The sequence below is a fragment of the Leptinotarsa decemlineata genome, unplaced genomic scaffold (assembly GCF_025532065.1).
Source record: "Leptinotarsa decemlineata unplaced genomic scaffold, Ldec_3_MD MMD2_tig00026358_RagTag_RagTag, whole genome shotgun sequence".
NCBI classification, from domain to species: Eukaryota; Metazoa; Arthropoda; class Insecta; order Coleoptera; family Chrysomelidae; genus Leptinotarsa; species Leptinotarsa decemlineata.
In genome coordinates, this window is record NW_027412703.1 from 8,025,560 (window position 1) to 8,052,573 (window position 27,014).

General features: G+C 33.0%; 1 protein-coding gene across 1 annotated transcript; it reads right to left on the bottom strand.

The window, feature by feature from the left end:
* Positions 1-951: 951 nt before the first annotated feature.
* LOC111511699 (uncharacterized) lies at positions 952-25,140 on the bottom strand. Its single transcript, XM_023167735.2, has 8 exons — positions 24,855-25,140; positions 23,633-24,791; positions 13,978-14,092; positions 7,236-7,386; positions 7,047-7,181; positions 6,829-6,962; positions 1,157-1,256; positions 952-1,098 (listed from the first exon to the last, which is right to left on the bottom strand). Exons 1-8 carry the CDS (start codon positions 24,957-24,959, stop codon positions 1,084-1,086), a joined length of 1,914 nt encoding a protein of 637 aa, XP_023023503.2. The 5' UTR covers positions 24,960-25,140; the 3' UTR covers positions 952-1,083.
* Positions 25,141-27,014: the final 1,874 nt, after the last annotated feature.

Consider the following 27,014-nt stretch of genomic DNA (forward strand, 5'->3'; position numbering starts at 1 on the left):
TTCGGAAATTTTTAACATGAAACGTGTGGAAGCAAAGTTCGTTCCAAAATTAATGAATTTTGATCAAAAAACCGTCGCATGAGCATTGCTCAGGGATGTTAAAAGGGTCATAACTGGTAACGAATTATGGGTATATGGTTATGACATCAAAACCAAAGTCCAATCGTCCCAATGGAAGAGCTCTGGAGAGCTAAGTCCAAAAAAAGCACGTCAAGTTCGAAAGGATGTCAAGGTTTTGCTAACTGTTTTCTTCGATTACCGTGGCGTAGTGCATCAGTTCTTGCCATATGGTCATAGGTCAATAAGGAGTATTGCTTTGAAGTTATGCGCCGCTTGCAAGATGCAATACGAAGAAAAAGTAAAAACAATTCATGACTTTTGCATCTACCGTATTTACCATATTTGGCCCCCTGTGACTTTTTCCTGTTATTAAGATTGAAGAGACCCATGAAAGAACAGCGTTTTGCGACAAGTGAGGAAATAAAAACCGAACCACTGAGAGAGCTCAAGGACATACCAAAAAGTGTATCAGAACTGCTTCGAGGATACAAGGGGGGACTACTTTGAAGGGGACAAAAAAGAAATAAACAAATAACAAATGAACTTTTCTAACAAAAATGAAAATCCACCTACACAGAGTGTATAGTACTCATGCTGGAGTTTGCTACATCCAAAGTGTGAGAAACTGGTTTTAAAAATTTCAATTCCTTCATTTTATACCCGTTTTATAAGGCTTGCTAATCGATACCAAATTTTTGACGAAATCCGATGAGCCGAACCTTTTTGAAGCAAGTTGTAATACCAATAAACTATTGTTTCAGTCCCCACAACTTGAAAACTGAGCGTTTTTATAATCAGACCCATGTAACGAAGTCTCCACTATACTGATTGTTATTCTGTCGTGTATTAGGATTGGTAGGAATTAGGAAAGGTAGTTATAAAGAGTGAGAATTAAAAAATATTATTTTAATTCATAATCAATATATGTATAAATAAAAATATAAACGTATATAACATATAGAACCAATGTATATTCCAATTGAGATCCATTTATCACTAAATTTCGTCCAATTAGAAAAATCATCATAATTGATGTTCCTGAAAAACACACAAACATACTACGACACAAAATACATTACTCGTATGATTACCTTACCTCAAAAATTTGTACAGCTATTCCCATATCCATCAATATTTGTCCAACAGTATCTTTTGATCCATCCAGAGTACAGATTAGGTCAATGGCAACGGATTGTCTTGAAACAAAATGTGTAATTAAGAGAGAGTTCAATCGGAAGTAGCGTTCAGCAAAAATCGTAGACGTGTGTTTCGAGCTAATTGATCCTCATCAGTAAAATACACACGCATACCGGTACACACACAGGGTGTATCAATGTGTGCTTCCCCTATTTGAGATTAAAAAAAATGTCTCAAATGACATCTCAAAAAAAGGGCAGCAACGCAAAAATATTTTCTGTAATTTTTTTTCAAAATTCATTGGGGAACCCGGTTGAGGAGTAGTTGCAATTAATTACTTGAATATTTTTAATAATAGAAATGATTTTTATTTCCGTCAGTAATTTTGTTTTTTTTGAGAGATGTTTATGTAAATCAATACCTTTTCTAAGTTATTTTTTGGCTGTATCAATTTCTACGAAAGAAACCAATTATAGTATACTCCCTGAATAAATATACTCACCAACTATTGGTCAAATGATCTGTGATACAAATAGTGGTTTCCATGATCTCTGTATGATTTTCACCTTTGACCACCAAAATATTGTTATTTTTTCACTTTAGTCTTTACATTTTCATAACACTGTGTGAAAGAAAAAAATTAACCTTATAGGTTAATTATTGTTTAGTATTTTATAGCTTTTATTATTGATTATTTTTATTCACTAGTAAATTTTGAATCCATGTATCTGTGCTACATAATATATATGATCATATTCTTTTATGGACCCACTTTGCGTATTTTCACCTTCCACATGATCATAATAATGATATTTGCGTTTTTGAAGCATGTTAACTCTTTTTGATTTTGATATTATGTCATTATTCAATATTTGACTAAAATTATATATTTCATAAAACATTTTTGATTTAGTTCAAAACATTTTGAAACATTTTGGCCCAAGAAAGTTTTCAATGAAAAACGAAATTGATTTGGGTGAAGCTAGAAAAATTATTTCATGAAGAATAATTATAGTGAAAAATGAGGTTTGAAATAAAAGTACCCTACATGGGCAGTTATGATTTTTCATTTTGGAGCAGGCAAGAGTTACCTGAGAATATTGAATTCTGAATTCTTTTGAAACAACTGAATAACTAGATACAGTTGTTGGTATTCTCGTGTTAACAATTTGGTGATGCTAAATATTTTTTCATACAGAAAATAATTGTTTGTAAGAAGATCGGAATCAATACTGTGTAGTTTCTCCTTTAGCAGTCATAATTTTTCTTTTCACTCCATACAAGAATATAAGAAGGTTCTGCGAGCATTTAGTGATGCTAGATAAATTATTTCATTAAAAACTTTGTTTTCAAGATATGGAAGTGGTAACTGTCATACCAAGTTTCTTCGGACAGTCGAAATTTTCCGTTGGAAAATGAATATGATTCAGTTATTGGGGTTCTTTTAAAATTCAGTGATGCTAGAACATTTTCTTCAGGTTGAAAACTGAATGTTTGTTGAGAGAATTGAAATCAACACCCCTTAGTCCTCTTGGGCAGTTGATGATAAAAACTGTTGTTGGCCATAAAAACAGAAAATTTATCAAACACTTTTATTGTATTGTGATTGACATTTTTCACAACAAAAGTCAACATCTTTGTCCAAATGGGAGGAAAAAGAACTTTATTCAAAAAATTTGGAACATAAACAAAATGGAAGCTGAAGAAACATCGGAGGAAGAGAGTGGATATTTGCCTTTACAATATCCTGCAAGTGGAAAACTCACTCAAGAAAAATTAAGGAAGTTCTCTCTTTGTTCTCAAGACCGCAATATTGCTGGTACATCCACCATTTTTAGTGTGGTGATTGTGATTCTATTGTGAAATCAAACCATACTTCCAAAGAATTCAAAGGCAGCTATAAAAAATGGTTCCATTTGAAATGTTCCAAATTAGACTTTGAAGAATTTGAACAGTTTTCTAAAAAAATGCGAAAACCAAATGGAAATAGGTGGATTTGTAAAAATTGTTCTGAGTAACCAGAAACAAACAAAAATGATAAATGCAATGAAGTTTTAGAAAATCTAATAAAAACGAAGAAAGAACTTCGAAAAACTATTGAATTCATTTACAGCAAATACGATGAAATTAAAAATGAAAATAAGGATATATTGTGTTTATTGAAAGAAATGAGATTAGAAAGATTAGAAATGAATCGTGATAATGACATGCTCAAGAAAGAAATAGAAAAAAATCAAGTCAGATATAAGTCATCTCAAACAAATTACAGATTTTCATGGACAACAGAAGCTAGAAAAAAATTTAGAAATCATTGGTTTATATGAAAATAAAACTGATTTGGACATAGTAAATGACATTTTTCAAAAGCTTCAATTGAATATAGACAAAGTGCAAATTCAACATATAAATAGAGTAGTTGAAACAAAAACCCAAAAACATCCGGAGCATGGATGAAAATTGTCTTATATACAGAAGAACAAAAAGAAGTATTTTGTATGCTGCTTGAATGTTTTATAGAACAAATGGAAATTTTACCACTAAATCTTTAGGAATAAGAGAATCTACAAATGTAATTTATATTAATGAAGAACTGACACCAAGAAATAAATATTTATTTGGAAAATCAAAAGAACTGAAGAAATATGGCTTCAAAATTGTTTGGTATAAAAACGGAAGAATCCTTGCCCGAAAAACAGAAAATGATAAACCAATTTTGATAAATGATGAAGAACACATTCATAATATTATTAGAAAAAAAATCATGGCAAGATCTACTGGCAGATGAACTATTTATATTGATGAATAACTGGTGAATACATTCAAATTATTCATGGATCAGTACATTGCAGATTTAGATACAGTTACTATTGAGACAAAAGTAATTGATGAAATGAAATAGTTTTTGAAATCTCATTAGTTCGTACTTCCATTGTCTAATATGATATAAATTTATTTGAAATACGGAAAAGAATCTGTAACAAAATAAAAAAATAGATTAGCTGAAAAATAATAATTATATTAAGCAGAAAAACTTAAATTACAATGAAATAAAATACAAACAACAACCAAAAAATTAAACTATTAACACAAGATGAAAATTGAAAAAAAAATTATTAACAAGAAATGAAAATTAAAAGATTCCCAACCAAGTTACTTCACGATGTTTCGATTGTTAGTATCTACAATCGTCTTCGGGTCATTCGAGTACTTTTCACTTATCTCCGCTTTCCTTTTTCCGCTTCATCGGTTCAGCGGGAGATAACCGTTTGGCGGGAGTTGGCCATTTTTCGCTTGATTATGGGTTTCAATGTGTGGCGTATCTCTACGGTGGCTTGGCTAAATACATTATTGGACAACATGTATGCGGCTTCTTTGAATTTACTCCTAAAGCAATGTTCCTCCCTGTGTACGATCCTAGTTTGTGATCACTTGATGTTGTGCTGATGAGTCTAAATGTGCTCTGCTATTTCTGATTTGCTGGTTTCTCCTCGCTGTGTGCTCGGCAATGCGAACTTTCAATGGCCTCTTAGTTTCACTGCACTCGCAAGGTATTCGGTAAATGCAATTCTTGGAATCGCAGTCCGCGTTTGGTGGCATGGTTTTTGTGAGGCTACTACGTATAGTGTTCCCAGATTTGAAGCAGGTTCTGATGACTTGGACCCAATCTTTCTTATTCTTTCCGACAATTCTCTGATATAGGGAAGTACAAGTACTGGTTCTGGCGGCTTCTCTTCCTTGTGGAGCTCTTGCCGTCTTCTAGCTAAAGCTTGTTCCGCCATCAATTTGGAGTAACCATTTCGTTGAAGTTCCTTTTCGAGACTTTCCTTTGTATTACAGAACCCGAAAGCACGGTCTAGTAGAGTCTTGGTGATTCCTCTCTTAGTCGATTGATGGTGGTTGGATTCCTTGTTCAGATACTGTCCTGTGTGAGTGGGTTTTCAATACACACATGTTTCTCATTTCAAAGAAGCCGCATATATGTTGTCCTACAACGCATTTAGCCAAGCTAGCATAGAGATACGCATCATATGGAAACCTCTAATCAAGCGGAACACGACCGATGAAGCGGAGAGAGATAAGAGGGGATAGGTGAAAGCACTCGAATGACCTATAAATAGTCAGATCTCGGAGGAATAAGTCCAGTTATCACCCGAAGACGATTGTGGATACTAACAATCGAAACGTCGTGAAGTAACTTGGTTTGGAATAATTTAATTTTCATTTCTTGTTTTTTTAATTTTTTGGTTGTTGTTTGTATTTTATTTCATTGCAATTTCAGTTGTTTTGCTTATAATTATTATTTTTCAGCTAATCTCTTTTTTATTTTTTTACAGATTCTTTTCAGTATTTCAAATCAATTTATATCATATTAGACAATGGAAGTCCGAACTAATGAAATGCACCAAGAAACATTGTCAACTACCTTCAAACAAAAGTTTTTAAAAGTAATAATTTTTAATTTTTCATTCAAATATTAGGAGATTAGCTAAACATTTTGATAAAGCCATATTATACCTGAATCAATTTGAAAAAGAATTTGATTTAACCATAAAACTTGATTGTAATATTTTATTCTACCTAAATGGATATGATCCTATATATAATAATGGAAATGTGAACAAAAATGATGGAGTAACAGTATTTATAAAACAAAATTTCAACTATTCATATAATATTGTACCAGTTGGTGTATTAAATATAATTACTATGGAAATACTGTTAAATGAATGTAAAAAAGTTAATATATTTGCCCTATATATATTACCTTCAACATGTCAAAGTACTTTCAATTTACAGCTGAAGACATTTTTCGATGAGAATAAGAAATTCAATAAGAATGCTCACGAATACTCTATTATAATGAATTCACTAGAGAAGTGGGTAATCAAAAATCTTGTATTGACCACATATTTAATTATTATATTATGGATGTATATCAATTATTTGATGATAAAATACCAATTTTATCTGTTTTTCTTGATTTAGCTGAAGCTTTTGATAAGGCCAGCCATTCAATACTTTTGGAAAAAGTGGTATTCCTCAAGGTTTTGTTTTGGGTCCGAAATTGTTCAATATTTACATCAATGATTTATTTTATATGCAAACTGAAGAAAAAATTCAATATTTTGCAGATGATACGGTCATTTTATATACTGCTAATAGCTGGTGTAATTTAAAAGTAAGTGTGGAAGCAGATTTCAAAAATATCAAGAAATGGTTTGATAGTAATTTAGGTATTAATGATGAATTTTAAAAAAACTAAATATTTGATCAGTTCTTGCCAAAATTTTTCACCGAAATTGGGTCCACTGTATCAAGTACTTGGGCATAATAATATATAAACATTTGAGATGGGATCATGAAATCAATTATTTGCTGAAAAAATTAAGGATCCTCCTCGATTATATTCGATTGATAAACAATTTTGATTATATTCAAAAAAATGTTCGGGCTCCCCAGCATCGGAAGACACAGATGAAAAGAAATATATCATTCTTTTAAAGATAATTGGAAAAATTGGCATCCTACAGCAAGTTAGTAGATACGCAACTGCATGATAATTTAAGAAATTTCCTATCCTTTACCTTTTGATAGATATAATGAAATGCTAAAATGAGAATAAGTACTCACGATTTTTTCTCTGCATACACTACTTTGAACATATTTTGGTTTTCATTATTCCTGCTTAAGCCTATAAGAGCTTCTATAGCAACATCTGGCCAATCAGTTAGCTTATTATTGGCTGTTGAACCAAATGGAAACATCTGAAATGATAGGAAAAAATCATTTAATATAACCGCATTTCCTGAACGAAAAGTTGATACCCATAACATATTGGTAAATCTTACCTGAGGAAAGTGACATCGAATCGCAAGTAACGGTATGTCGCTAATTTCTTTAATCATTTTCCTGAGGTTTTTGTATGACGTATTTCGTATATTTCCATAGTCTGCAAGTTGAATTAGGACGTTTTCTGTATCATTCTAAAATATAAAAGTAATGTCATTTCCAAGAGTTATACTTTTGCTATAACTTACCAAACACCAGTCCAAAACCACCACTCGGAACCATCCATGATAATCTGGTATATATGAAAAGCAAAATTTACCAATATCACCTACAGCCGCACGTTTACTGCAATATGATGAAACTGTTCCTTTAAAATACTCGTTGCTTTGCTCATTAATGCTGGAATAAAAAAAAATCAAAAACTCTGTATGTAATCATTCTAATCTTTTACAGTGGTTATGATGAGAGACATATAAATTAAAAAGTAGGAATAGACCTCTTGTGCAGAATGTACATTTTTAAAAGATTTGTTTATACTGAACAATGCCTATTCTATTTTTGAACCTGCACATAAAGAATCTAAGGAAAAGCACCATTTAATAATAATAATAATAATAATCGTCTTTATTGTTACCCAGCTGTAGTTACATACAAATATTTAAATAAATTAGAGAGCTAGTTGCTGATAACAAAAGGCGAAGTTCAACTTAGTTAGCACAAGTGCTACTGAGTTGTTCTTCCACTCAACCTCCACTTCCACTCATCAATTTATTGATGAAAGAAGAAAGGAAACACTAATATCAAAACACTAGATTCAATTCACCAAGTACAAGTTGCTCTTTATGGAACGAATCTGAGATCACAAATAAAAATAATACACAAAGGGATACCTATTACATTCAAGATATGTGATCATATAATTGAAAACCCAAAAACAATAGTATCTAAATTAAAAAAAAAAATAATTCAAGCTCACATTGATTTGTTAAGCCAAATCAAACCTCTATTTCAAAAGTGACTTCAATCCCTTTACATTATTTTCAAGAACTCTGCAAACCATTATTCATTGAACAAGGAATACTAACAATGATCTCTCTATTTATTCTTGAAACAGTAAGTCTGGTTCACAAAAATATATCTGCTCTATACAAAATAAAAATTTTGAAAATTCCTCGATGTATTCAGCAGCTGTATGTTGTACTGTTGAAATTCAACTATATATTTTCACTGATGGCGGTGAAAAATGATATACTGCTGAGTCATATTTTCGAATATCTTCACAATACCTTGGTAATGGCTAAGTCAGGAGTCACTTCCTTGAAACCCATGACAGTACCCAGAATGGGCTAGATTCATACTATTGAAAATGATCCTGGTTTGCTTATATGCTGATCGAGTTAGGGGTATATTATACTTATCAAGCCTAATCGGTCCCAAAATCTCTTTATATTTGCAGAAAAAAGAAAAATTCGAGAAGCAAGAGTTCAAATTGGCCGCGTGTCTGTTCACCAATAACATCGATCGTGTCTACAGTGTTGCCAAGGGTATTGGTTTTTTAATATCCAATCACAGAACTGAAATATAGTGATCCAATTTGACAGATACCATTTTTGTTGTTATTGTTGTCAACTCGGTGTGAATACAACTGTTATAATCCGATTTGTTTGTTACAATTTTCTAATTGAAGAACGTTTTCATAGCTTAGGTAAATATTTTGTGATCTTTCGATTTTGCATACTGATTTTATATATAGAAGTTATTTCCTACAATGGTTTTCGTGTACATTTTATTTCATGTGGAGAATTTTTTCATTAATTTAGTCGTTAACAGGTTAATATACCTACAATTTCATTATTAAAATGTCTGTGATATCAACATTAAAATGTCTAATGCCACAGATATTTCAAAGATAACGTTTTTATTGCGTTTTGTGTTATTTGCATCCCATGTATAATTAATTATCCCTTCCAATGCATTTCTTGCACTTGATTCTTAGATTTAGTTGTCAAAAGTGAGAGTCATTTTACTTTGAATCACGAATGAATCAGAAACTGTTTATACGCTCCATGAATTTTAAGATTTCTTAATGTTGATTAATTGTATTGTTCTTATTGGTCAATCGAACAAGAAGCAGGCCGGTGACATCACGGGCCTAGAAAATCCGATTTTTAATAATTAATTATGGGAAAACAACGGTATTTAGAGAGCTGAAACAAAGTATACTATTTTCCAATTTGAAATTACTATCAAATGAACTGTAAACCACAAATCATGAAACAAGCCCATTGAACTTCAAGCAGTTCTTGTATCATGATCGGCTAAAGCTATTAAAAATGATCATGGCCTAAAAATAGATAAAAAAATCTTCTGGACTGGTTCTGAAATAGTTTTGAGTTGGATTAAATTTAGTAATAGAAGTCCTGAATAATGGCATTGGCTACACGCAAAGTGCAGCAGATGAAGCGACCAGGGGTTCCAGGAACACTGATAACTTTCAAAATTGGTTTGAAGATCCTCAATACTTGACTTTGAAAGAGATCAGAAGACCGTATGCTGAAGAAAAGATAAAAGATGGCACATAGGTAGACAAAAAGGAAAATATTGTTCATGTAATCAACGAGAGATGTGAAGAAATTTTTCATTTTTCAAGATTTTCGACTTATTTATGACTAGTCAGCGGTCGCTTGGGTGATGAGATCCATTCAACTCGTGAAGAAGAAAATTGGTCTACCAACTTCTCAGATTTTCTCGGATGAGCTAACGGTTGGAGAATTTCAAAAGATTGAGCTCGAAATCATTAGGAAATAAGAAATGAGTTGTTTCTTGGAAGATATTGAGATATTAAATCGTATGAAAAAACCTAGATAACAAAGTCGTCTTCTAAATTCAAATTTACTTATCGCCAGACTTAGTAAACGATTGGTTGAAGCACAACACCAAGGTATACGTATGAGACAGCCAATTGTTCTAGATTCAAGAAAATGGATGACCATTTTGTTGATAATACATTATCATAAACTAAATCCTCATCAATGAAGAGAACAAATCATGAACCATTCAAGGGAACAATTTTATATAATCAAGGTGAGATCAGCAGTAAAAGCTTTTGTATCATCCTGCATTATATGCAAGAAAAATAACGCCAGGATTGAAACTCAACAGATGGGACTTATTCCGTATTTCAGGACAGTGTGACAATGCAGACCATTCTTGATTACAGGCATGGACATTTTGATCCGATGGGAGTCACAATTGGCAGAAGGTAGGAAAAGAGGTACGGGGTTATTTTTAACTGCATGTCAACGAGGGTAATTCATCTAGAACTGCCTTCTTTCCTTATTACGACTCTGCCATCGTGCCAATTCGTAGATTCATTTGTAGAAGAGGTAATCTATAAGAATTACACTCCTGATAGTGGACCAAACCTCTGCGGTGCTGAAAAAATAAATGAAACTAGCCATCCAAGAACTAGATTCAAACCGAACTCAATAGTTTTGCTGCATTCGTCATATAAAATAGTTCAAGAATCCACCAGCAACAAGTCATGTAGGATGAATGTAAGAATTATTAAATATGTTAAAAGTGCTTAAAGGTAATTCTTACCCAACAAGCCCGAAAGAAGAGATTTTAAATACTCTTATTGAAATTGTCGCTTTGCTATCAGTGATATAAAAAATCATGTATCCTCAAATATTTGGAAGGCTTCAACATCTTGAGCGAACATCAATGTGACTTTTGGAAACAAAGATCAACAAGCGATCTTCTATCGTATATTACCCGTATTTGGAATAACGCAATGAAGAAAAATAGAAAGTCAAGAGTAGTGGCGCTTGATATTTCTCAATCTGGCGAAACTTCGATGCTATGACTTATCGGATCATTTTTGTGTGTGGCTGTCCAGCCACACACATCATTACCAGCAGCAGGAGGTTGCATATCTTAATGAGGATCTACAGGGTGATTTTGAATTTGGTTGAAAGTAACCAGGCATCGATTTTCTTCAAAAAGATAAATATCTCCGAACACAATATAATAATTTCAGGACAGACAATTCCGCTTTGATGACTTTATTGGGGGTTAAAATGAACACCAATCATGTAGTCTGATAGTCTGAAACATCGAAGAAAAGTTGGAGATTTGTCTCTCTTTTGTAGATACTTTCACGGGAGATGTTCAAGTGACTTGGCACATTTGATTCTACCAAGAGCGGTACCTATATATCAGAAATACGCAATGGACTGTGGCTGCTTATCGTTTTGAGGTTCAACTCAGTACACCTCGAACTTCACTGTTTAACAACTCTTTTATTTGGAGAACTGTGCTTATGTGGAATAAACTTCCTGAAAAAGTTTTTTCAAATGAATTTAATATATAATAGTGTCTGTACTTTCGTACTTGCACCGCCCTTAGAGCGCCATAAGGATTTTTCTGTAGTGTTTGTGTTTTGTCCTTAGAAAAAAATTAGTATACAGTACATAGCCTTCCCTTAACTTATGTGCCTTCTGATCATCAATATGCGGAAGCTTTGACGGGGGTTACGGGCAAATGGCAGTGATGTTGCAGAAAGAACACTGTCATTGCAGATGTTAGTTTTTCCAGATACTCATGGCCACAAGGAAAAGTTACTCAAATTTTTCCTGGTCCAGATGGCAGAGTACTAATAGTTCAAGTGACTACAGCAACAGGTGTTTATCGTCGACCCATCACAAAAATAATTTTATTAAAGCCAAAGTAGTCATTTGCGAGCCCCGGAGGAAGTTAATTAATTTCATACCTAGACTCCAACCAAGCAACGGAGTACTCCGAAACATTATCATGTACAGTGCACGTGATCTCCCAGACAAGGCTGCTTGTACAGAGTCGCATTAAGGAGCATCCTTAATTGTATTTTATTTTTTTAATAATATGCGGCTGAGTATAGGAACATTCTTTAGGTGGGGGGGTAAGGACAAAAATTTGCACTTTATTCCGCTTTATCAGTACTTGACATTTTAAAAATTATGAAGTTTAAAATACCGTATAAGTACACATCACAGGTGTTAAAACGTAACTGACCACTCCGACACTATAACAATGATTGCAGTTGAATCTAATTGGCACCCAGCGTAAGGAGGCTTGTTTATTTCATTCAATAGATGCAGATGTGTATGGTGATCATGCTTTGATCACCCATCTTTCATGTTTGGGTTGCTTTGTTTGTTAGATGGATATAATTTTGTATTAATCAGTTGAGATTCTTTTGATTTATATAGCTACACTTATTGTCAGTTTTGTTTCTAAATGAAAAGCAAAAAGTCAAATCAAATTTGCACTTTGCAGAATCTAGTTGAGTCATTTTCAGTGATCAAGCTTTATCAAAAGCTTCATTCAACTTGAAAGTAATGTAAGTACAAACCGGCGATGAAGCATCTCTTATACATACTATCATTCTGATTCTGTTCTGCTGCTACAGCTTTAAAATTCGACAATTGTTTCAGTTCTTGAAGATATTCATCGATAGTTTCTCCAGCCTTCTGAATTCGTGAAGCAAGGCGATGACAGGCGAAAATTTCGTTTTGGGTATGATGTAGACTTTGTCGAGTGCACTTAGAGCTGATGAAGACTTTATACTCACTGATTATTCCGAAAATATTAGGAGATATGTGGTTTATCATTGACTTCAATTCAATTTCATCTGAGGTTTCATTATAAACCTCAAAGATATCTTCCATTATTTTCCGCAATCGAAGTCTTAATTTTGTTGATCAAATTGTTATAAATAGATTGAAAATGAAATTGGCTTTAATCACTATACTACAATATGACAGATAATGACAAATATGATTTCTAGAATAGGTATTGATGCAGGATGATTTTTATCGCAGTGTTCTTATTAGGTACGAGTTTTGAGTTATGCTGGAACCTTTATAAATTATACAAGAAATGCAAAACTGTTATATCAATCTATAAGGTTTACTTCTATCATGCAACTTTGGGGTCTTTTCAATTTCAATTATTTAGTTACTTCAGGGATGGATATTGAGTTTATCTTAGGTTAGGTTAGGTCTAAAGTGAGTGGGTGTATTCGACCCTCCAACGCAACCCGCAAGGGTTTATTGTGGCTCATACCTATTCACACTCGACCAAATAAACCCAGCTTCTTAACGAAGCTGATTAATTTGTATGGTGAGTGGTCTTTCAGGTCAGATGGTAAGAGTACGGCTCTGCCGAACTCTAAAAACCTGATTCGGTCCCCAACGGGGCAGGTACAAAGTATATGCTCTGCTGTTTCATCATTTTCCAAACAGAGGCGACACACACTGTCTTCCGACAGTCCGAGTCTCTGAATATGATGATTCAAATGACAGTGACCTGTAAGAAGGCCTGATAGACATCGTAATTCATCCCTACTGTAGTCCAACAACTGTTTGGTATCAAGCTTTGAAGGGTGAATAAACGCCTTGGAGTGAGCCAAAGGTTCTGCAAGACGTCCATAAATCTTTTTGCCATCCAGGTGTTCAACGTTTGTTTGGCAAAGCCTAAAGGGATGCCGATGACAGGTTCTGGTCCAATGAAGCTGCTTACAGCACCCTCCTTTGCAAGGGAGTCGACAGCTTCATTACCTTCCAGGCCAGTATGGCCAGAAATCCAGACCAGAGACAATCTGTCAAGTCTTCCTATCGAGGAGAGTCGTTTTTTGCAATTTGCTACCAATTTAGACGTTGCTCAGTAGGAGCCAAGAGCTTCCAATGCCCCTTGAAATACAGTCGCATAAGTTCCTAGGCAGGTAGATATCTCTGTCCTTGATATGCGACTAAAAACGCCTGCACCAGAACCGGAAGGTGTTTTTGATCCATCTGTGAACCAACTACCTGAGTTTATCTTACAGTACATTGAAAATAACAAAAAGTTCAAATCCTTTTTTTATTGATTTTTCTGTTTGGTGAATTTGTATACGTAATTTTGTCAATGTATTTCAATAATAATAGTGAATTCGAGTAAGTAGCTTACCTGTCGATCATACTAGTTTCTTCATCATCTATATGTATATAGAATTCTGAGGGTGACTCTATGTGACTGAAGGCACACTCATCTCCGACTTTTGGAGTCCTTTTACGTTTTGGCTCTGAAAAGAATTGAAAAGACAACCTGTTTAAATTGATAAGTCAACAAAATTGTCATTTTGCAGTAGAACAGAATGTTTTGCCTTGAACACGTGTCTTGAGAAATATTAGGTGGGCAGATGGCACATTAAACCTATAAATATGATTATCAGTTAACCCTAACCTTCAAATGACACTTATACAAGTTTCACAGCTGTCGGATTATTAGTTTGTGAGATAGAACATTTTGATTGAAGCCACTTTTGTTAGATTGAAGAAAATGAATAAAAAGGAATTTCGTGTGCTGATAAACCATTGATTTTTGGCAAAAAAATACTGTTGAAGCCAGGGCTTGACTTGATAAACATTATTCGGACTTTGCACTAGGAAAATCAACCGTTGAGAAGTCGTTTGCTGAGTTTACACGAAGTGAATTAAGCCCCGAGGACGATGCAGGCAGTGGACGCCCCAAAGAGCCTGTTACTGATGAAAACATAAAAAAGTCCACAAAATAAATTTGGATGACTGCAAAGTGAAGTTGATTGAGTATCTTGATGTCTGAATATATCAAAGGAATGTGTTGGACATATCGTGCATGAATATTTGGGTATGAGAAAGCTCTGTTCAAAGAGGGTGCCGCGCAGGCACACAATCGACCAAAAACAACAACGAATTGATGAGCATTGTTTGAAGCTGTTCCACATGGTGAACTCCAAAGCGTGGAAAGGACCAACAGTTGGTTGACAAGGTTAGGGTATCAGTATTTTGGGATGCTCATGTGATAATATTCATCGACTATCTTGAAAAGGACTATTACCTAGCATATAAAGAACAACATCACGAAAAACGGTCCAATTTGAAGAAAGTAAGTGATGCTTCATCATCAATGGGGACGATGGAAATATTGTATGAATTGGGCTTCGAATTACTTCCGCATCCACCGTATTCTCCAGATCTGGCACCTAGCGACTTTTTCTTGTTCTGATTCCAAGAAAATGCTTGCTGGAAAGAAATGTATCGTCGATGAAAAGGTAATTAACGAAACTAGGACTATTTCAAGGCTAAAGACAAATCGTACTATAAAAATGGTATCGAAAAATTGTATCACCTCTATAATCGTTGTATCGCCCTCGAAGGCAATACATTTTTTTTCTATGTAAGCCTACCCACTTTTCAGCTCAACTGTTACAATAATGTATGTACAGTATGTAGATACTGTTGGTAAAAGACAAATGGACGCGTTCATCAGTGAAAAAAATAAATAAGATTAATACATCGCGAATCTAGTTTCCACTTAAGAGAAAGGTGAGAGTGGAGAATGATCTAAATACATCGACATGCCTATTCAAGAGAAACTTTTCAAATTTTTGGAATTAGGTTGATTTAGATAAAGTGATTGACAACAACTAGTAGCTAGTAGGCTAGTGCAATACTTCAATACAGTCTTCAATACATGGTTAAATAACTTTAACACTGCTGTGGCAATGGAGCTAGCGGAGGGTCAAATTAGAGCCATGGATGGAGAGTACTAAAATCAAAAGAAGTTTGGGAGTCGTGAAAGTTAATTTAAATTAGAGAATCGGTCGCAATCACAGTCACAGCCACAACCACCATCTAGTAATACGTCAAAAGATGTGGACGAAGGCATGGCCCAGAGAATTGTCCAGCAAAAGCATGGGAATGCTTTGCATGTAACAGAAAAGGCCACACCAGTAGAGTCTGTTTTAGTTCTTTGAAGATTTCAAAAGAAGAGGTAGAGCAACTGGAAGAAGAAAATTCGCTAGAATTAAGTTTCATTGCGAAGATAGGAAAATAATCAGAAAGAAGCTGGCCTTAAACCATCTGAATTAGTGCTAAAGATTAAGGTCTCTGCCCACTATACCGTACCAACCATGGCCATGCTAGGACCGTATCAGACACGGAAAATAACATGACACGGTCTACCTTGCCCACTGTAATGAATCAACCGTGTTCTAAACCCGTAAGCAGCACGTATAATGAATAGAATAGAAATGTATTCATCATTGAATATTTCATACATGTAGTACATACAGATATCAAACTTTATCAGACTAGTCAGAACAGAACATAAAGCAACTGCGCTTATCTATAGTTAGAATGTCTATATACATGTTAGCAGTTAAGTTGACATATTGAAAAAGATGCAAGAAGGGTGATTAGCTTAGATTATTTAAAATTGTTAAATATATATATATATATATATATATATATATATATATATATATATATATATATATATATATTTGTACAAGTAAAATAAAGTAATTATATAATAATATCCAGAGTTGTAGAAATTCTTCAGTAGAATAAAATGCATTTTTTGTAAGGTAGTCAAGTAAAACACTTTGGAATTCAGTGAAACTACATATATGTTTCCAAATAGCTGAAGTTCTCTATTATTGCAGATGATACCCTGATAACCAAGAGCCAGTCGAGAGTAGGGTAATAATAATAATAATATCGCAGTTCATTACCATTCCGAGTGTGATGTTTATGTATCATGTTATTTTTAATGTAGCTTGATTCATTATTATTATTATTATTATTATTATTTATTAACTTCAGGTACAATATAAAATATAGAATATAGACATAGTAAAAACAAGTTAAGTTAATAAACTAAGAAGTCACATAAACTGTTTCCAGTTTGTGTGTGACTGTGAAAATTACAATCAAAGTTAAAATCACTTAAAGAAAACTAATAAAATGTTTCATGTTTCTTAATATTCTTTGTTATTTTTTTATTAGACAGTGGGCTATGCTTTAAGACTGCCAGTAAACAAATCTAAAGAAATGAACTTTAAACGTTCAAGCCAGTCTCGAATATACCTACACAGTAGGTTGAATGGACTGACGCCTATCAGAAAGCAACTACTCCCCTGGCTAATACCACGAAGGGCGTTGGATTATATCCGACAGGCGTCAGTGCAGAAATCTTCACAGAAAATTTCCTGTATAAGCAATTGGCCATACAACTGAAAAAAAAATTGAAGGTCGACTCTTTTGCATTGCAGTCCTTACATTTGATTTTGTAAATTCCAGACTTTTCCGAATTCTCGACTTTGTCTTTTGGACTTCCTAAAAGGCTTTGTAGTGTAATGACTTGTTCAAAAAATATACTAGTGTTTTTTTTCTATGGAAATTTCAATAGTTTTATGTCTAGAAGATGATCCCCATTGGGAAATCATCGACTTTATGTTGATGATAGACACTACCTTGCACTGATGAGTGGCCAAACAGCCCGAAACCGGTCTGCAAGTATATTCCAATTGAAAATCTATTGCGGCAGTTGTATCGCCAACAGCATATACAGGAATTAACGTCAGTGAAGAATCCTGCACTTGACACCTGTCGAATATAATCCAACGCCCTTCATGGTATTTGCCAAGGGAGTAGTTGTTTTCTAATAGGTGTCAGTCCATTAACCTACAGTGTAGGGAGTTGAGACTAGCCTGAACGAATTGTTCCTCTAGATGATTTGACATGAACATCAGCAAATGTAGTTTTATCATCTTTTACAAAGTGAATAGAAAATTTCACACCTCATACTCCCTGAATGATAATCTACTAACACATGTCAATTTAATGAACGATATAGGAGTAATCTTTAAAAAGCAATTTCGATTTGTAGATCATATAAGTCTAATCGCTGTCAATACATCAAAACTACTGGGCTTTATATTACGAAAATGCAAACTATTATCAATCGATTCAGTGAGAACGGTGAAAATTGTATATGAATATTTATTATATTTCATGCTTGTACTATTATAAAAGGGCCAATCCGGTGCAGTAGATAGATAGATATATTTTCACCACGTTACATATATAAATACATTTATGGCATGTCAATAATATATAAATAGATACAATATAAAGTATACAATGAATAAAATTATACAATAAAACATATGATATTTTGAAAGTGTTACAAACATAATCAAGTGAGGCATAAATAAATAGCATAAACAGAATGGAACATTTCAGAGAAGCGATGTGTTGAGTGCATGACTCAGTTGCTTTGTTGTGACGAGAAACTCGTCTGTGGAGTAAAAGCAGTGTTCAAGAATATATTTTCTTGTGCGTTTTTTGAACTGATCGAAAGATAGTGATTTGATTCTCTCCAGCAAGCAGTTATATAGATTGATATTCGGAGAATTATGTTGATATTTGGTTAATCTATACCTTGGAGTTTTTAATAACTTAGCATACCTAAATATTACTGGAGTTTTTTCCCCAACACCAAATCGTTATTTTCAACACCTCGACACGTGTTTCGATCACCAAGTGATCATCTTCAAAGAGGAAGATTAAATTTTAATCTCCAGTAATATTCATTACTACACCAAAGGATCCAAACAGTGTATCATAAGTACTTAGCATACCTAGTATTATGGTCATGTATATCTGACTGGGTTTGTAACTGTGTATTTCTAATAAGGAATTGTAGGTATATAATGAAGGTAAAAGCATGATGCCAAACATTATAAAGTGTAGATGACAATGCTCTCTTTATCCAACTCCAGCTAAAATTCTTACTACTTTTTTGTTGTTGTCGAAAGATGGTTATTGCACGAGTGGCATTTCCCCATAAAATTATTCCATAGTTTATCTGCGAATGAAACAGAGAGAAATATGTCATTCTCAAAGTATCAGGTTGAATTGCTTTTTTGAACTGCCTCAAGAGAAATAGAGTTCTTGTTAATTTGTTACAGAGCTGTTCTATGTGATTCGACCGTGTGAGTTTGTCACCAATAACAGTTCCAAGTAGCTTGACAGTGTTTCCCATTTGTAAGTTTATTTCAGAGGTGAAGGTTATTTTTTGGGATTTGCTTGCGTTCAACTTGAGTTTGTTTGCAGTAAACCAATTTTCAGCACGTTTTTCAATGTTATGAGAAGAAGACGTGAGTTCCATAAGGTTTTTACCGGTACTCATCAAAGTAGTGTCGTCGGCGAATAGAACGCTTTTATTGGGTAATAGGAAGTTGCATAGGTCATTTATATAAATGACATATAAGAATGGCCCAAGCACTGACCCCTGTGCGACATGTTTTATAGGTAGAAAGTCCGAGTTTCTTTGGTTAACAGTAACACATTGTTTTCTATTTTCTAAATATGAACTGAATAACTTCAATTCCACCCCTCTAATACCGTAATATTTGAGTCGCAAAGGCCTTCGACAAGTCACAGAGTGTAATACCCGTGAGTACACCTTGTTCCAGACCCTCAACTATGCCTTCCAATATATTAAGAATTGCAAGAGTTGTAGAGCGATTTTGTGGAAACCCATACTGTGCATTATTCAAAAATTGTTTTTTTTCAAAATATTTCACTAGTCTATTTTTCAGAATTATTTCGATGATTTTAGCAAATATGGAAATAATGGATATTGGTCTATAATTGTCAATTTCTGTAATATCACCCTTTTTATGAATAGGAATAACTCTGGTAAATTTGAAACTCTCTGGAAAAATGCCTTCACTGAAGATCAAATTGATCTTTGATGTTAATGGCTCAAGAATTATATCTGATGTTTGTCTTATGATATGGCAATTTAAATCATGTGTATCTACCGATTTCTAATTTTTTAATGCATGAATTGCTTCAAGAACCTCATAGCTTGCGACTCCCCTTAGGAAAAAAGAATTGCATGGCACAGGAAACTGTTTGTTTTGGATAAATAAAAAAATATTTTTTGATGGTAAGCACCAAAAGCAAATGTATTACATTTCTGTAGTTCTTCCAACAATGGAGATGTACATAAAAAATTATCGATCTAGGGCAGTAACCCTTATCAAAATGTATTTGTAGTTTCATTCGTTTTCCCCCTCATAAATGATATGGCACATATTGAATCTTATACTTATAAATCAAATGTTTCCTGGTTTCACAATAAAGTCTGATAAAATTCAGATGAGAGGCATATCTTATAGAAAGTTCAGAAATAGCTCTAATAATTTAAAACGAATTAAATGGCGAATATACAAACGACATAGAAATATAAATACTGAGTTATCCTGACCGTTTTCCTTCATTCAGTGATTTCCTTGGCAGATTCGATCAATATATATCCAAAATTAAAAACTCAACATATTCATTTTCAATGACACAAACACGAAGTACGTTTCAGCATTTTTGCCATCTTCAGGTTAGAAAATTTTAATAAACCACAAACAGAAATGTTCAATAAGTAATTTCACTTTAGTGATAACACTACACTATCACAGTCAGTGTAATAATGATACTGATAATATTTATTATCATTAGATCCAAGAGGATATTGACATGATTCATATAAACAACTACAAACTATATAATGTGCTACCAGTTAAGTTACGTTTAAATTCACTATTAAACTCTTCTTGACGGACAATGCTTTCTACTCACTAGAGGAATATGAAACTTGTGTGATAAACGGGGGCTTGATGACGTATACTCGCTGAGCAGTCACAAACCCAACCTAAACTAATAGTCTCACATGTATGTATCTATGTTTAATCTTAATATTAACACTTAATTTTAACTAGTTTCTTTTTTTTTGTAACTTCTGCACTTTATATTTTATATTTTACATGTTTTTTTATGACTTTATGTATTTATCTTAGTCAAGTGACTTACTATTATTATTATTGTTATAACTTAGTTATAGTAATGTATCTCAAACTGCTTCAAGCATATTTATTGACGTGCCTATGAACTGTATGTTTCTGAAGATTAAATTTATTATTATTATTATTAAATAAATAAATATAAACACATTACACAGTACATTAAGAGGCTCACGTTGAAAGATGAAAAAAATGTAATATTGGGCTAATTAAAGTGAGATATTCCTCAATTGAATGAAAACAGTTAACCAATAAAAACAACTTTGAATGAGCTGACACCCCCAACGGAACTGAGATGATCTGGTACGAGTATTATATACAGGGTGAATCAACAAGATTCCCTGCTCGGTCCATTGATATCATGGAAAACAATTTTTTGAATTGCTCAATTTTTTTTCACAGTCATATCGATAAATACCATCTTTCAAAATTATTTTCTAGCATACTGGGTGATTCAGCCGAGCGTGGCCAACAAAGTAATAGATTTTAAAATGGAACCCCCAGTATATGAATACGTCATTCGATTCCATATTTTTTTAGCTCTCTAAGGAATTCTTGTTTTCGAATTTCCACTGAGGCATTGCCAAGTTATTCTAGAAAAAAATATTTTGTAGACAATAACTTTTTAATTCACCATCCGCATGTGTAGGTGTTCTATTCAAACATATGTCTATATTCATTTTCATCTTCAACGACGACTGTGGGGTTTTTTACATTTAGTTTCCTAAAGTATATCATGTGTTCTGAAACTCGTGTTTCGAGAGCCGTCCGGTTTGACCAACAATGCATTTGTGACAGCTTCCGTAGTTCAATTTGTACACTATATTGGATGTATGTCTTGTGTTTTCATTTTTTGTTCTGTTAAAAATGCTTTCCAACTGTATTTTTATTTGAAAAGGCCACTTTAATTTGTTGGGTACTGAGTAGCATTCCAACTTTATCAGATACATTTTCTACAAATGGAATTTTGTGATATTTGGGTTTCACCCCTGTATTTTGGGAAGAGTAATTTCTTTCTTTAATTATTTTTCTAATAAGGGCTCTAGGATAATTATTTTTCACTAGGTAGTTCTCAATTAATTGGAGATGTTTGTTGTGAAATTCAGAATTGTAAATGGCAATTTCTCCTGATTTCAAATTCCTTATAATGTTGAAAGTTATGTTTTGAAAAATAATTCAAGTGTTTTATGTATCCCTGTCAACAAATCAAAATACACTCATCAAGGTTTGAACTACTTCCATCCTCACCTGCAATTCACAATTGAAAAAATAACAGGATACTACCCTGAAATATAATGTACACGAAAACATTAAGATTGATTGGTTTAAAAAGAATATTTAATCACAACACTATTTCAACTTTGAAATGAATGCACCCACTTGTTACAAAAAAAGTTTGATAAGTGTAACAGACCATGCAATTCGACTTCCCCACCATGAGAAAAGACCAAAAACTTAAATTTGATCACATTAGTGTTAAAAGCAAATAATTATCCATCAAGTTTCTATAAACCAATCATGAAAAAACGTTTACGGAAACTGTACAACACAGGTAATAGTAGTAAACAGAAAAAGTAATAGTAGTAAACAGAAAAAGTAATAGTAGTAAACAGATAAAGTTTCTGCATCTTACTTTTTGAACCACTTTATATTTTTTTTCTGTTTTTTCATTTTATTTTTACCTTCTCTGTATAATATCTCTAATTTATAAATTTTATTCCTACATATCATAGTGTAGTCTCATCACTAAAAACTCAAAACATTTATTCTAAGTGAAGTTATTCATTGTACATTTCTGTGATTGAAAATCATTGATATTTTAGAATTTGAAGGTGACAAAAATTCCGAAACATAAGTCGTTTTTGTATCATTTTGTATCATTAAAAATTATTATGTAGTATTTCTAATTTTATTTATGTTTCGCCAGAACCAGCCAAGGAAATCTATTGGGCAAAAAAATAGTGTGGTAATTCTTAAATCAAAGAAAAAATTGTACTATTTTGATAAAATTCACAAGTTCAAAGATGATCCAAACGAAATCTGGAAAACACCAGGGTCTTGTCCACTTTGTAAAAAAATATTCTAACCTGTTTCCCAGAAATAGTGGTCAATAATCAAATATTAAGAATATTAATACCAGACATTGTAACGAACCGGCTATCCCCAGCCATAACTCTTACATATTATGAGAAAGGAGCTTACTATCAGGCAATAAAAGCATATAGACCTCTACTGAAGGAACTAATGAATTTAAATTTTTTATTTTGTTTTAATCATTGTTAAACCAATACCTACCTTTTTCTTAGGGCAAATGAGAATAAACTTCTTGAAAGTTTGAATTTTGCTGTCAACTGTTGATCGTATTGCAATGAAAAATATTATTATTATCAGGACATCCCACCTAACATAACCTTCGATACTATTGATTGGCAGAAAGTTGTAAGCGATAATTTAGAGACAGCGCATAATATTAAAGAACATTTTAACATTTGTAAAAGGAAATATAGTTGTTTGGGCGTAAGAAAGGAAGAAATTTATTTTCCGAAACGTCATTCATCTGAAGAAAGTTATTTTCCGAAATGTCATTTATCTGAAGGAAGCTAAGTATAGAAATTTCATTTTTTTGATGATTATTCAATGTGTAGGCAAAATATGTGAATACAACAAGTTACTGACCAATTTCACTCTTCAGTAGTTTCTATTATACAGTAACATTTTTGGGATGAACTTCTTCAGTTTGTCCCTTATTACACTTCAGCAGAGTCTTTGTTGATTTAGTTTCGTTCATTTTTCGGATTATGAAAGGTTATACGCCTAAAAAAACAAGAACATTGACCTTTCCACAAAAATTATTCATCAAAGAATACACTCTTTCACGTTTTATGCAAATTTGAGGCTCTGGTTTACAGGACAATCAAATATATATTACCTTACCATAAAGTGTATCCAATTTTACTGTGCTTCCAGGCCACTGCTTACTGCTTTTGCACACATCACTTTCTAAATTCTCTTTCTTTTTCTGTCTCTTCAGATGTGTATTATTTTCAGAGGTCACACATTTAGAACTAATGGATCGATTTGTTTTAACGAGTTTTAAAGAAATATCGGGTAATTGATCAATGTCCATTGAATCACGGTTTGATTTTTTCGATTGATAATTATTCAGTTTTTGCAATGCTGTAGATTCATTATTTTGAAACTGCCTAACAGAACATTGGTTTTGATCTCTACTGTTCCCAGAATACTTATAATCAGAGTTTGTTTGAGTTTTACATTGGCTTCTCATACTTGATATACAATCAGTGTCGGTTATATTTGATACTTTTGTTTCAACACTGACACTACTATCATTGCAGAAAATGGAATTTCCACCAGCTGAATCTTGTATTTCTTCATCTGTTTGGGTGATTGTGTTGAAACGTGAATTTTTAGATTCAGGACAACTTATATTGTCAGGATCTGATTGTAATATGTCAGATATGAGAGTATCCCTCTCTGGTATTTCAAACCCTACTGAAATGGCTCCTTTTGAGGTGTTGCATGAAGCTTCTTCTGGAACAACCCTTTGGGATAGGTCACTCTGATTTGTTTTATTAAGACCGATTGATGAATTTTCATAAAAATCTCCCACACGTGAGAAACTCTGCTGGTTTAGTCCCAATCCTGCATTAACATTGTCAAGGCAATTTTTCATGTTCTGGATATCATTTTGATGCTTTTCATTTTCACATCCCAACTCAAAAAATTGAAATGGAATTATCGTTGCAGATGATTCATCAATATCTGTTGTACATTCAACAGGTGAATCTACTAAGCGATGTTCAGAATGTTGAGCAGGCATTTCAATTTCACATTTAACCTCAGATAATTCAAATTTTTCATTAAATGGTTCAGTCTTGTTCCCAATTGGATTTTTTATGCAGTGAAAGTTATCTAAAATTTCTGATATACTAACAGATTTGTCCTCAAGAATTCTCTCTAAATCCATACTGAATTCAGTCAATTTTTTTAAAATTTTTAACTCAAGTGTCAATATTTCATTAAGATCTTTGGGATTTCCAGTTTTCCTGGCATGATCAACAAAAACATGTATCTATAAAAAATGAAAAGTTTCTATTGGAATTAATTTATTACCAAGAATAATCATTTTACACACCTGATTGAAAACAAGAATCAAATTGTCTTCAAGAGTTTTTTTTTCCTGTATTAAAGAATCATATTGTCTCCAGATCTTATCTAATTTTGAATTTCTCTTCTCCATTCTAGCAAATAAATACAAAATGAATAAGGATTAGAATTTACTTTCGGATCAACGTGCAAATATATTGAAGATTTCAGTTAAATGTATGATTTTATTATTATCAAATCTATGTGTTCAGGAACAAACTTTCACCACAGTATTGCTGAACCAGTATTATCAAGCTGTCAAGAGTGTCAAGTGTCACACTCGTCGCGTCGGGACTTTTAATGTTTGTAGGACTACTGCGCCTTCATAATTTTCTACCATGAGTGGATTTGTCAGCGCGCTGACAGTGTATAATAGGGAATTTCCTCCTGACGAAAATCAAGTAGTTTTCATATAAGAGTTTTAAAACAACGCATTTTAAACTCATTATTTCAACCTTTTTCTTTGAAAAAAATATTTAAATACTTAAAAAAGAGGAATGAAATAATGCATTAACATTTAAAGGGATTCGTTTCTATTTCACCATTTGGCAACATCGATTATACATCAAAACAAAAATGCAAACACTACGGGGAGTGAAATTCATAAGTACAATACTAGCAATAAAGAATTGTATAGATTACCTCGAGTGAACTACACTAAAACAATGAAGCAGACTGACTATCTACCAATTAAACTATATAACCTTATACCAGTAGATTGAACGACATTCACAACACTACTTAAAACAATCCACTTTATAATATTGAAGATGTTTTTCCCATATATGGACTTAATATTTAGTACTGTCCATTTAACGTTCTACCTTACATAAAGCCTAGTTTCTAGGATTATCTCATTTTTACAGCTTTACAAATTTTATTTACATAGCTTTACAAATTTCATATACATTTTTATATCTACACCTCAGTCTTGACGTATCTACACAATTATGTTGTGAATTTATCTCATAAACATTTTTGTAATTTTTGAAGGTCAATAAATATCTTATACATGGATGTGTAGATCATGCAGAGAAGTAACTTTCAGACACAAACTGAAAGAAAGTCCTCCTGAAACAGCTACTTTCATATAAACATTGAATTACATGAAAGAAAAAATTCTTTCTTCCATATCAACACTGAATTATACAGAAGATATTTTTCTTTACTCAGTTTGTATTTCAAACATTCGTTGTGGAATAAGATCAAATATCATTCACATGAGTTCTACTTTAAATGAATGGCAACAAATTGACAAATTTATGTATACCAGTGAGGATGACAGTGTTCCATGTGAGTACAATTTGTTACCATTCATTTAAAGTAGAACTCATGTGAATGATATCTGATCTTATTTCACAACGAATGTTTGAAATACAAACTGAGTAAAGAAAAGTATCTTCTGTATAATTCTTTTTTCTTCTGTCTCTTCAGATGTGTATTATTTTCAGAGGTCACACATTTAGAACTAATGGATCGATTCGTTTTAACGAATTTCACTAGTTCGGACTTCCATTGTCTACTATATAAAATGATTTGAAATCCCTGAAACAAGTAAAAAAGAATAATTAAAAAAGAATAGTTGAAAATAACAATTAATATTAAGCAACAATAAACCTGAAATGAAATGATAGTGAAATAACCTACAAGTAAAAATATAATAATTGAATAAATAAAAATTAAAGGAATGAAAAAAGAAAATAATAAAAAAATAAAAAAGTGTAGAGATTCCAAGTCACGTTAGTTCACGACGTTTCGATTGTTGGTATCTACAATCATCTTCGGGTGATGACTGGACTGATTCCTCCGAGAGATGACTATTTTATAGGTCGTTGAAATACTTTCACTTTCTCTACTTTCCATTTTCCGCTTCACTGATTCCGTGAGAGATGACCGTTTTGGCGGGAGTTGGTCATTTTTCGTTTGATGATGGGTTTCCATATGTTTCGTATATCTACGCTGGCCTGGCTGAATACGTTGTTGGACAACATGTATGCGGCTTCCTTGAATTTTCTCCTGAACCAATGTTCCTCTCTGTGCAAGATCTCAGCTTGGGACCACTCGATGTTGTGTTGATGGGTCCAATAAACATGGTCTGCTATTCCTGATTTGCTGGTTTCTCCTCGCTGTGTGTGCTTCTTGTGCTCGG